This window comes from Trypanosoma theileri (assembly GCF_002087225.1).
Source record: "Trypanosoma theileri isolate Edinburgh chromosome Unknown TM35_Tth_20_V1, whole genome shotgun sequence".
NCBI classification, from domain to species: domain Eukaryota; phylum Euglenozoa; class Kinetoplastea; order Trypanosomatida; family Trypanosomatidae; genus Trypanosoma; species Trypanosoma theileri.
The window spans coordinates 81,399-94,099 of NW_021639862.1; the positions used below are offsets into that span (position 1 = coordinate 81,399).

At 38.6% G+C, this 12,701-nt stretch overlaps 5 protein-coding genes across 5 annotated transcripts; all 5 read right to left on the bottom strand.

Moving 5' to 3' along the window:
- Nucleotides 1-4: 4 nt before the first annotated feature.
- On the bottom strand, nucleotides 5-1,213 carry TM35_000201310 (organic solute carrier partner 1; the record flags this gene model as incomplete). Its single annotated transcript, XM_029026816.1, has 1 exon — nucleotides 5-1,213. The coding sequence occupies one exon, from the start codon at nucleotides 1,211-1,213 to the stop codon at nucleotides 5-7; it is 1,209 nt and encodes a 402-aa protein (XP_028881788.1).
- A 578-nt stretch (nucleotides 1,214-1,791) lies between these two features.
- On the bottom strand, nucleotides 1,792-4,977 carry TM35_000201320 (N-acetyltransferase 10; the record flags this gene model as incomplete). Its single annotated transcript, XM_029026817.1, has 1 exon — nucleotides 1,792-4,977. One exon carries the CDS (start codon nucleotides 4,975-4,977, stop codon nucleotides 1,792-1,794), a length of 3,186 nt encoding a protein of 1,061 aa, XP_028881789.1.
- Nucleotides 4,978-5,579: 602 nt separating this feature from the next.
- Nucleotides 5,580-7,121, bottom strand: TM35_000201330 (uncharacterized protein; the record flags this gene model as incomplete). Its single annotated transcript, XM_029026818.1, has 1 exon — nucleotides 5,580-7,121. The coding sequence occupies one exon, from the start codon at nucleotides 7,119-7,121 to the stop codon at nucleotides 5,580-5,582; it is 1,542 nt and encodes a 513-aa protein (XP_028881790.1).
- Nucleotides 7,122-7,665: 544 nt separating this feature from the next.
- TM35_000201340 (tetratricopeptide repeat domain 27) lies at nucleotides 7,666-10,584 on the bottom strand (the record flags this gene model as incomplete). The annotated part of the gene is made up of 1 exon (XM_029026819.1): nucleotides 7,666-10,584. The coding sequence occupies one exon, from the start codon at nucleotides 10,582-10,584 to the stop codon at nucleotides 7,666-7,668; it is 2,919 nt and encodes a 972-aa protein (XP_028881791.1).
- Nucleotides 10,585-11,087: 503 nt separating this feature from the next.
- Nucleotides 11,088-12,545, bottom strand: TM35_000201350 (uncharacterized protein; the record flags this gene model as incomplete). Its single annotated transcript, XM_029026820.1, has 1 exon — nucleotides 11,088-12,545. The coding sequence occupies one exon, from the start codon at nucleotides 12,543-12,545 to the stop codon at nucleotides 11,088-11,090; it is 1,458 nt and encodes a 485-aa protein (XP_028881792.1).
- Between the last annotated feature and the right edge of the window lie 156 nt (nucleotides 12,546-12,701).

A 12,701-nucleotide genomic window follows, 5' to 3' on the forward strand; every position in this document is an offset into this window, starting at 1 on the left:
TATATCAGTCTTCATCCATAATATCTAGAAGATCAGAGTTTCCCCCAGTTGGCTTCGCCACTGTCTTATCTATACGAAATCCTTCTACAATACGCATAAGATCTGTATTATCTGTTTGTGTCTCTTCCTTCTTTGTATGATTTGAAAAGGCTGCAGATGTATGAATAGACTCTCCTTTTGGTTTAACTCCATCATCAAGAGCCATATGTTTCGTATTTTTCCCATCCTTCTCATTACCATTATTATCATCATCATAATCATCCTCATCCCCATCATCAAAAAGACTTAATTTAAATGTCTCTTGTGTAGTTTTTTGATTACCTCTTATAAGCTGCGATAAATAGTTTAATTCCCCTGTCACGGCATTCATCCTCTCTGATTGATTAGATGATGATGATGGAGGTTGATTAGTGGATTGATTATCTGGGGACCCACGGTATGCTGTATACATATTCATCCCATTCTTGGATACTCGAGTCACTGGATTCATTGGATCCCACGTGCCTGGAGGAATTGTTAACGGATAGCGAAGATTGGCATCGCGGTGATGTGTGAAGACTTCAGAGGAGATGAGAGTCCCATTATTAAAATAACGAATAGTTCCTGGGGGTTCACAGACGGCGAGTGGGGGGAGAAAACGATCTTCTGGAAGAAAAAAAGAACCGGAGGATGTTTGGAGTCCATCATCCAGTAACACAGATACAGGAACACTGCGACCAACAAAGAAATTTAATAATTCTTTTCGAATCTCTGCTAAATCACCAATATTAAGATTAGAACAGAGATGTTTAAGGCGTACAAGTACTGGCCTTACATACATTTGAGATTCTGGTGTAATAATTCGTTGTACCTCTTCTAAGTGTGTCCACGTAAGTTCTAATAACTCCAGTGGATGACGTAGTGTGAATAACTGATATTTCACTCCTGTTGTCATGAGATCAAAAAGTTTCTTCATAGACACTGCTGAGAGTCGCATTACAGATGTCTGTGTAAGTGAGATGAATACTTCCTTCGTTTCTGCTAATGAGTGAAGGGGCTGTGGGCGGAGAAGTTCATCTATAAACTCTGAACTGAACATGTGCCCTACAACATCATTCATTACAATTCGTGCTGCCTCACTATTTACCTTCTGCGCAATAAGACGTGTGTGAAGGATGAAAATCAACTCAGCTCCATAGTTGAGGATAAGAAAGGGAAGGGAACCAATCGTCATTCTACAGAACCTTTTCAAACCTATAATAAAAATGGATTACACAAGATTAAATGTATATATATATACGTCTGTATATATATATGTGTATATATATCTGCGGTGGTGATACAAATCGCAAAAATGAATCAAGATAATAATAAAAAAAAAAGAATCAATTGCGATGAAAGAGAAACTTCTTAACTATATGAAAAAAAAATAAAACGAAAAAAAAAGAAGGGAACCAAAAAGAGCAATACATTTCACTTAACCTATTTTTACAGGAATATTCAAACAAAAAAAAGGCTTTTTCTATACATAAATGCTATGCGAAATCTATTAAAATTCATTAGCAGATATACACAAACTTAAACGGTTAATATTGTTTTTTTTCTTTTCTTTTCTTTTCTTTTTTCTTTCTCTTAATCTTCCCTTCACATTTTTATCTTTCTTCTCATTCTCATTTCCTATCTCTTCAATGATACTGCATCTTCTTTCTGTTTTTTTTTTTTTTTTTTTGTATTACTATTGCACACAAACAGATATATATGTATATAGATATAAAGACCGCACGCAGGAGGGATGAGTGGATGAGTCTATTCTTAACTACGACGAGTCTTCTTTGAACGCTTAAACGCCCGTTGTATACCAGTAGTTCCACTCTCACTCTTACTTGTTCCAATCGCTGCGGTCTTGGCATCTCGCAGGAGTGTCGTGTCCACATTCACCACACGTTGAACTTTCTTTTCAACGGAAAGTCCCACCACGTGTCCATCCTTATCGTAAATCTCACGTGTCTGTTCCTGTTCCCCATCCTCTTCTTCTCCTTCTTCTCCATTCTTCACCGATGAATGTCCATTCGCCTCTTGAGGAGTTTTTAACTTCTCCAACCGTGTGAAGTGCTCCACAATGCGGGCAACGGCCTTCTGCAGAAATGCCCGCAGTTGTTGCAGCGGCACCCCCGCAAAGGCGGACTGTCGAGACAATTCTTCAATTGTTTGGCACTGCAGACCCACGGCGAGCAGCACGGCGGCCTGTGCGTGTGTGAGCACAACGCCCTCCGATCCATCCGGTAAACGGTGGAGCCGCGCCTCAAAGTACAACTTCGCCAGTGCGGGAAGTAAATCCAGCACTAAACCGCCCTCCACAAATGTCGTCGCATTAAGCCGCAGACGTTTCATATCATTTTGATTAAATATGAGTTGAAGTTCTCGCAATGTACACTGCAGACGACCACCCACACGTACAATATGTTCAGAAGATTGAGAGTGATCCGTAGCAGCCGCTAATTTTTGCGGGTCATTCACATCAAGATCATTCAATATACTTAATGCCAATTCCGTAGGGAGATCACGAAAAGGCATAGAAAGTAATGGAATAAAACGTTGATGAAATTCAGCACGTAGTAAAGAAAGATCAAATCCAATAGGACGTACCATCACACAACTATGTTCTCCAGTGAGTTCATTGGCAGCATGACGCAAATATAAAGCTTCATAACCAGCACGTTTCCAAAAATTAAATAATGGGGTCGTTACACCAAAACTTACACCGAGATAATCAATAACTTCATATGGTCGTTCAACAAGTGAAGTAAGAAGACTTGGAATACGTTTACGAGGGGTAATGACATTACTGGTACTGTTTGTATCATCATTATCATCATTATCATTATTATTATTTTCAGTTTCTTCTTTCGTTTTTAAAGATTCCGATGATGCGGGTTGGAGTGAGATGGAACCTGTGTAATATTGCTGTAATAACTCAAGCGCACGAGAACCATAACCAGCACGTTGTAATTCTGGATTTGTCGCAATACGTACAATACGAAGTCCTGCCAATTTAGCAAATCCTTCTTCAAGGTAGTATTGAGATAAGGTGTAGGGAATAAGATCACCTGAAGGACGAACTCCACGACTGAGATTACTCTTAATGGATTCAGATGTTACTTGACCCTCTTCACAGGCATGAATAACACAAAAAACATCTGGAAGTTCACCATTCGTTTCCACTGTTGAGGAACAAAGAAGAAATAAGTGATGTCCTGGTGCATCTGACATTAATTGTAAATCATTTGGTTGATTTTTATAATGTGCCGCAACCAACATAGCCACAACAGTTTGCAGTAATTGTTCTGCCAATGGATGATAGGAGAAAAGGGCATCACGGTTAACATAGTAAAGTTCACACTTATTAGGATGTGGACATGATTTTACCGTTAATGGACGCACCGTTGCATCTAAACAAAGTAACTTATGCAGCCATGATTCCACAGGATCATTTGGACCATATCGAATAGGATCAGTCATTGTAATTTCACGAAGAAAACGACGATCATCAGATGTACTTACAGCTGTAGAAGTAGAAGAAGAACCCCCAACAATACTTCCAGATTGTTTACGCATATCCGCAATAAGTTTCATAGAAAGACTGCGTCCTGTACCTTCATAACCAGATACTGTAGATGAGAGAAAAACAAGATAAGGACCCAACATTTGTTTTACCAATGGTAATGGTAAAGCGGCGGCTTCATCAATAATAGCCAATTCAGCTTGAGCAAATTTATCCGCATCATGTGGAGAAATATACTGTACGGTTTGACGATGTTCACGAAATAAATTAATTCGTACAATACATTTACTGAATTCCACATTTGTACTCTGCATAGCCTCAAAGTCTGTACGTTCTTTATATCCCTGTTCCTGTAAACCACGAACGACAAATTCAAAAAATGTCTGCAAGTTCTCAGGCGATGGGGCTGTGCAGAATATATTACTGTATCCCTGTGCCAATGCACCGGCAGCGGCAAGTCCAAGAGCCGCGGATTTACCCCGACCACGACCCGCCGTCACCACACAAGTGGTATTTAAAGACTTTTCCACCACTGTTTGCATAAGTGAAAGAACTGTTTTTCCTTGATCCAGTGTTTGACAAAGAGAAACAAGTGGTCCTACTTCATTACTTGCACGTAATCGTTCTTTTAATGCCGCCAAATCCGCTTCATGTTTCTGTCTTCCTTGTAAGGCCAAATCCGCATCATAATTACTCTTATTAGATGTACGCATACTCTCCACCGCACGCATCTTGGCAGTGATGGGAAGTACATTCAAATCATCATCCACACAAAGAGCCGTATCACAGTCTACAAGAGAAAGAAGAAAACGTTCATTAAAGCGAGGAACAACATCACGTAACGCTTCTGTACGATAACGTGAATGTACATCCATCGCAATAGTATATAATTGCTTTAATGAACGCATAGCACGAAACATAATAACCACCACACCACCTCCTTTTACAGTCTCAATCGTTCGAGCAAGTGTATTAGGTGTAATAGCCTCAAAGTCCTGTAATACAGCCATTCCAAAGGTTTGTCCAAGTACTTTATGTGTTTCTTTATATTGACAGAAACGAATTTGTGTTTGTGAGAGGAATGTTTGAAATGCCTCTTTTGTTGTTTCTGTAGACATACCACCCTTTACCTCAAGTCGGGCACGTTTCTCCTGTTGTTTCTTACTAGTAGAACCAAAATCCGGATCTTTCTTCATACACCAGAGCATATTTACTTTGGCATTATGGTTTGCATGAGATACCATTTGATGGAGATTTACAATCTGGTCTTTACCGCGATCACCAACAAGAAGAATTAACGCACGGTGTTTCTTGTGAACGGCATTTTCAATAAGATTTCGAATGCGATCATCCACTTTTCGCTTAATGGTCACACCTCCACCACTTCCTCCTCTAGCACTGTGGGCTGTAGAGACGACAGATGCAGATGAAGACATGAATTCCTCTTTTTTTTTTTTTTTAAACTATCCTTCGATACGGCGGATGGACTTTTTTATTTATTTTATTTTATTTTTCTTGTACTCTTCTCTTTTTTTTCTTTTTTTCCTTTTCTTTTTTGTATGTACTCTTATCCTTTAATGTTTCTGTATGAATATGTATTCTTATTATTGTTTATGTGAGTGAGAACTGCTAGTCACTTACTTCTTATTTGGTTTTCTCGTTTGTTAATGTCTTGTTATTTATCCGACTGCCCTCCCTCCTTATGAGGATGTGTACTGGAACTATTATCAGAGAATATATATATATAGAAATAACAATAGGAAAGAGAAGAGAAGAAAAGAGAAAGAAATCATACGTAGAGTATATAGTAGTAATACTTACAAAAATGCTTTTTTATCCAACATTGTAACTTTACACATAGAAAGAAAAGATCCATAGACAATATTAAAAATAAGACTTTTAACTATCATAGATAAAAGCAATAAAATAAAATAGGAGAAAAAAAAAATAAAATAAAATAATAAAAGTAAATAACTGAAAAACTAAATAGAAAAAAAAAAAAACAAATAATAATAAATATATAATACATTATTACAAGTCACTCATTCTGATTATGAGGAGTTACGATGGGTGAAATTTTTGTATTGTTCATTGTATCGTACACAAGTTTAGATAAATTATCTTCTGGAATGAGAAACAACACTATAGGAAGTTTCTCACGTTCACAATGCTGAAAATGAGCAAAGGAGTGTAGTTCACGATAAGGGGAAAGAACCACATGTCTTTTTGCTCTTTCATGATAATAACGAACACATAATTTATTATGGTCTAACTGCAGTTGATGTCGCTCTTGAAATTGTACACAACAATACTCTTTCAATTGAATGACTGTCATTCCAGGCTCCACACGTACTTTTGTCTGCACACTCCAACCATTATCATTATTGTAATGAACAGCAACAATAAATGGTGGTACTACTGTACGAATAGCGGGATCACATGAAGAGACTTCTACTGGACTAAAAAGATTTTGATGATTTCCCTGAAATGGCTGTAATGGATAAGGAAATAATGGAGGGCTAGTAAGTAGACCACCACTACTACTCATCTCAAGTGTAGATTCCATTGTTTGCTTACTTTCTGTGGAATCTACACGTGCTGGAGATATGATTGGTATTGAATGACTTTGATAATAACGTTTTCGGTTATTATAACTGCTCCTGTTGCTAATACTATTACTTTTTGTTTTTATGTTGATGTCATTGTCATCATTATTTTCACTATTATTATTATTATTATCATCATCATCATCATTGTCGTTATCACTAGGGTGAATCGTAACTTCTGTTTGACTGGTAGAATTTATTTTTAAACCATGTCGTGCACTTCGCAGGGCGGAAGCCTCCATTTGAAATGCCGCCTCATTTAATTTTCCCTGAAGTTCCTGTAATTTTTTATTTAATGCGATATTCTCAGCGAGAAGAGAACGTTCCCTCCCTTGACTGCTCTTTAACGCCTCTTTCACACGCTGCTTCCACACTCCCACTTGGGTCTCCATTTCTACTAGTCTTTCACTCAACTCCAAGTTATTACTATGATTATTATTATTATTATTACTACTATGACTATTATTATTATGATTGTTTACATGAGACTCCATTACTTCAGACGGTCCAGTTATGTTTGAATCCCGCCTGTCATAATTCCCATTCTTCTCTTCTCCTGCGGAATGTGTACTGCCAGTGGAGGCCTTACCAGATGGACTATCAGAAATATCATTACCAGTATGAACAGCCATAGTAGTTTCCAAGTCTGTTGTTCCTGTTCTTTTCAGTGTATTTAACTCAACTTCACGACGTTGCAACTGACAACGAAGTGTGATGACTTTTTCAGCCAATTGTACAGCCACTTCACTGCGAACCATTATCTCTTTCTGCAGCTCATCTATTTCTTTCTGCATAGTTTCCTTAAAGCGTTCAACTTGGACTGCCTCTTTTGTATCGTTAATAGTATCCAATGGTAAAGAAGAAGGAGAAGAAGTCGTTGTGTTGACTATTCCTGTTGTTGTTGGGTTCTCCCGCTGATGGCCATTCTTCACCGAATCTTTGTTGTGTTTGAATGGGGATAAAAGAGCACGCATTATTATTATTGTATATACTGAGAGAGAGAGAGAGAGATTAGGTGTAAGAGCCTCACTGACTCTCTCTTTCTCTATTCTTCTCTTCTTGAACGCCTCAGATATAGAGAACTCGAGAAAAAAGAAAAGAGGAAAAAAGTTTAATCGAAGGTTAATCATTACAAGAAAAATAAAAAAAAAAAGAAATATCACATTTTTATTTTTTTCTTAATGTATTATCCTTGTTATGAGGAAGTGTACATTGTTATATATAGTGAAGGCACACAACAAAACACATAAATATATATGTAGAACAAAGAAAAAACAAACTGCACTTATGCAGCCTTTCTTGTAATATTAGTCGTTAGTACAATAAATTATAATAGTTTTTCTTTTTTTTATTTTTTTTTAATTATTTTCTCATCATCTTTCATTCTTTTGCTCGGTTTTCAAATTTCTCTTTCTTTCACTTTTAGTTCAATAATATGGATATTGTGATAGTAAGAATGATGTCAGAGAGACTATATATATATATATATATATATATATATATATATATATATCTTCTCTAGTCTGAATGAAACGCCAACTTGGCGTTACGCAGCCCTTCCCGTACTTGAGGTAACAATACTTTCTTCAGTTGTTTATATTCGTCGGATTCACTCATGTGTTCCTCCGCTGCATCCACAACTGCTGTGATATTATTTAACGTGTCGTGCAGAGCCACAATGATGCGTTTCTGCTTTTCTGCCAGCGTTACCTCCGCAACTTCCTGCTGGGATGCATTCTCATTAGTAGTAGTAGTAGTAGTAGTAGTAGTAGTAGTAGAAGTAGCATCTGAGCTAGTAGTTGAGTTTACATCGTGAAAGGCGGCCATGACATCTTCTACCATACTGTGCAGACATTCACATGTACGTGCAAAGCGTGTTGCGTCTCGTTCCCATTGATCTTTTTGTTGACAACAACGTAATTCCTTTAATCGCATTTCATACCCAGCGAATGGTCCATCCATGTATCGATGTAGTTTAGCCCCACAGGCGTAAATATCTGGATCTGTTACAAAGAGATCTGTAATGTGTCGAAAGGTCTCACGCATTCGTTGTTTATATCGTTCCACAATTCCTGCCTTTACACGTGCCGTTTCTTCACTGTTTACATCTTTAGATGCAAAGAAAGACTCTGGCATCTCCACATCACTACCAAAAGGAACCAAAGCATCCATTTTCTCCAACATCTCCAATTCCTCCTCATCCATATTATCTGTGAGGGCAACGGAGGTGTGTGTGGGCATCATCGCAGCAGCATCATCATCATTCTCTTCTTTCTTTTTCTTTTCTTCTTCCTCTTCTTCTAATCCTGCACGGCTGGCGGGTATTTTTCCCTCCATGTAGGCAATAGCATTATCGACAAAGCGATTCAGTGAGGCGCGCTCCAGTCGTGTATTCCGCTTGGCAATATCCAACAAGACATTCAAGGCATGTGTGGTCTCCGTCACCTCCTTCAACTCACATCCAATCGAAAAGTAATTCTGCCACATTCGCCAATCACGTCGGTTGTTGTGCAGCGCCTGACTCATCGCATTAAACGCCGGCCGCAGGGATCCACCGCGCAGCAGGACAGACGCTAAATTATTCCACGCGTACGCATCCTCCGGCTGCATTTGACAGACCCGCGTGAAGGCCTCGCCGCTGCGCTGCCACATCTCCAGCCGCATCGCCGCGTAGCCGAGGGTGAACCAATCGCCGCCAAAGACGGGGTTCAGCCGCAGCGCCGCATCAAAGTGGGAGACGACGTCTTCATACGCCTCCCGCTCCAGTGCCAATCGCGCCAGGGCCCGCAGCGGCGCCGCGGAGGCTCGATGGGACAACTCAAACGCATGCCAAAGCGCATCCGCATCCCGCGTGGCCTCACCAAGGGCCACCCAAAGTAGTGGATTGCAGGGATCCGAGACGAGCAACTCACGCGCCAAAGACTCCGCACGTCGTCGCTTGTCCAATACTTTACAGCAATCAATAATACGCGGCCAGTCCTGCACACGCTCATAGGCATCAAGGGCCGTCTTGTATAGATTGTTGTCATAACACACACCAGCAAACTCACTACGCAGTTCCCAAATGGTAGGATAGGCCACAACGTAGATATAAGATCCGGCCGTACGGTGAAATGTCGCTCGTGTTGGGTCACGCCCCGCTGCGTGTTGATCCACAAGTTCTGTGAGTTGCATGAATGCACGTTCCTGAACACGATTACGTCGCCGCTCTAACCGACATCTTAACAGTAATGACTGACACTGAATCATAAATGGAGCCTGTGCTGGATCAGCGAGCAGTCGCTCCACATATGTCTGCATATGATGTTGTGTGAGACCATGATGTGGATTGGTATTGCGGATATCTACACAGAGTGCGAGTAGAATGGCTTTATCGAGTGGATGGAGTGGCTCAAGTGTTGGTGCTGGTGTGTCAGCAGTAGGACGGGGACGATCAAAAAGATCATGTCCATCAATCTCACCCATACACACACGTGGAGTATCCACAACGGATTCCTTCTCATTATCACCATTACTATTAGTAGTAGTAGTAGTAGTAGTAGTAGTAGACATAGTAGTAGGAGCAGTAAAAGGAGTGGCACTACGGGCATTTAGTACCATTTGAACAATTTGATGTTGTTGCCAGCGAGTGCGTACACCAAGCATAGCATCTTCTTGCACAGAGAGACCCGTCTTTCGTGCGGCCCGCCAGAAGATTTCTGCTGCGAGATCACGACGGTGATAGTAGTTATGAACATGTCCAACCTCCAGTAATTGTTCCACAGTGAGTTGAGACTCTGGTAGTGCCAGTGTGGCATCTACACAGTGAGTGAGATGTTGATAGATGGAGTGTGCACGGTGCTGCAGTACACGTTGATGCCGCATGTGAACACGTAAACGCCAAATACAATCATATGGTACCAACCAAGATACACTCTTTTCCTTCTCATTCTCATTATTATTATTATTATTATTATTATTATTATTATTATTATTATTATTATTATTATTATTATTAGTAGTAGTACTTGTATCCTTTTTGGTGCTATTTACAATTGCCAGAAGCGTTAGTAAAAGTCCACCCAATCGCATACATGGATGCGGCATTTCCCCATCACTCATGAGTAGTCGCTGCACATACCGTTCATGCAGTTCATCCTTCATTGTATACCGCTCCAGTACAGACGCCAACTGTTCACGCTCCGTCGGCACCAACTCTCCACTGAAATTCTCCGCATTAAAGAGACGAAGTGCGAATTCCACTGCAGGAAGAATATCTTTTTCGAGATTCAGTTCCTCTTCTCGCTGCTGTAGATATTCATTAATAAGTTTGTAATAGGCTTCAGCAGCAGCCACCGCATCGGTTACAGAAAGTGTGAGAGAATTATTTTGCACATACTGCTCATCAATCGCAACAGTGGGCAATAGCAGCAGCAGCTCCGGAATCGTGTAATCCATTATTATTATTATTATTATTATTATTATTATTTTATAATGATGATTGGCGTGTGTTAGAGTAAAGGCTAAAGGGGCACACCTTTCTTTTTTTTTTTTATTATTTACATTTGGGTTTTCACAAGATAGAGTGTAAGAAGAAATAGAAAAAGAAAAAAAAAAACGTAGTGAATATCATTAACAATAAAGTAAAGTGTAAATACTCTCTCTCTCTTTCTCTTTCTCTTCCATTTACGAAGAATGGAAAGAAAGCAATAAACGTCATTAATGGGGTTTTATAAAAGAAGAAAATAATTTTTAAAAAATGTACAAAAAAAAAAAAAAAAATAAAAAACTTAATTATATTAAGAGAAAAAAATAACCGATACAAAAAATAAAAGTATGTAACTAAAAAAAGAAAATATTATACTTTTTCACACTAATATATATATATATATATATATATATATATATATATATATATAACGATAAACCTAAAAGGTAGAAATCTACTTTTTTTCTCTCTTTCATGTTTGCCAAGGAATATCACAGAGTGATCGTATCTCATATGAATTACTTCGACTGGGCTTCTCCTTAACACTATTCCATACATGCTGCTCAGGAGGAGCAAAAGAAAATGAAGGACGATGTACACTAGAGGAAGATTTAACCAATTGTGATGTGGGAACACTTTCATACTTATACACATCTTCCATGATGGAAAGTAAAGATGTTGTTTTCCTTTTTTCCAGAGTGGAACCATAGTCTTTACTCTTCTGCTGTAACTTCTTCTCTTTCTCTTCTTGTTGAGATTCGTTTTCTTCGACTCGATTCGTACACTGTGAAAGACTTAAAGAAGACTGTAAGGTGTTGTTATTTCTGGAGATAACGGGTGTGCCGCGATAAAAGAAAGAAGGCGGCGGTGATGATGTAAAAGAAGATTCATTTAATGAAAACTCAGAACTACACTTCTGAGAACTATGAACGATTTCACGATAACTCTCCTTATTATTATTATTATTATTATTATTATTATTATTATTATTTTCATTAAGGATATCATCTTCATTATCATTGAAATAACCTTCATGATGAGATATTTCACTAAAGGCATCTTGTGGAACTTGAGCTGTTGTGATGGACATGATCACATTACCACCTTTTAAATCTCTCTGATAACTATTTTTAATCAATTGTAAAGATGCCTTACCAGACCGTATAGTCCGTTCAAGAGAAGTTATAATGATAAGAGCCTCTTTATTATTATTATTATTATTATTATTATTATTATTATTATTATTATTAGATCCATCTGCTGCTGCTTTATTCGCAATGACGACTCTCACTACGGCAACACAATCCATTTTCATTTCCACCTGAAAAGTTGATGAATGAGAGTCAGTCCATAAAGACATTTGAGATGCAATCGCTCGACAGAAGGCCTGTTGTCGTAATGGTGTTGCTGCTCCAAAAAGGGCATCATTCATACCAGTAATCTGCATAGCAATAAGGTGTTTCTCTGGTTTCTTCTTCTCACTATTAATAATAGTAGTAGTATGATGATTATGATCGTTTCCATTATTTGGAGTATTATTTATCCCGAAAATCCTTCTCAATTCTTGATGCTTTACTGTATTATTATCATCCTTCCTATTAGAGGCCTTCCATACCTTTTTTTCACTGGAGGAAATGGATAATAACTGCTGTAGTGTTCCTTGAGTCCTTCGCCGCACTGGTGCTGGTCCATACTGTGAAATGAGATCTTTCCATAAAATAGATAAACCCTGCGGGGTTTCTTGTGCCTTGTTGAGATCCGCCAGAATAGACGCATCACTGCGAGTGGGATCATAATAATTAAAGAAATCTCGAAGTTGCTGCATATATACATAACGGGCTGCGGCTGCCAACTTCTCTTGATGGGCTGCGTCTGTGTGTGGATGAACTCTTCTCTCATCTCTGTGAAGTATTCCTGAGATCTCTTCCATCCCTTTTTTTTTTTTCCTTTTCTCTATTCTTCTGTAGAAATGCCTATATATTTATTTATTTTGTTAAATGAAACCGTAAAATAAGGAAAAAAAAAAACATAAACGCAGACATAAAGAAGTATACATATATATACAAGATAAAAAAGAAAAAAAAAA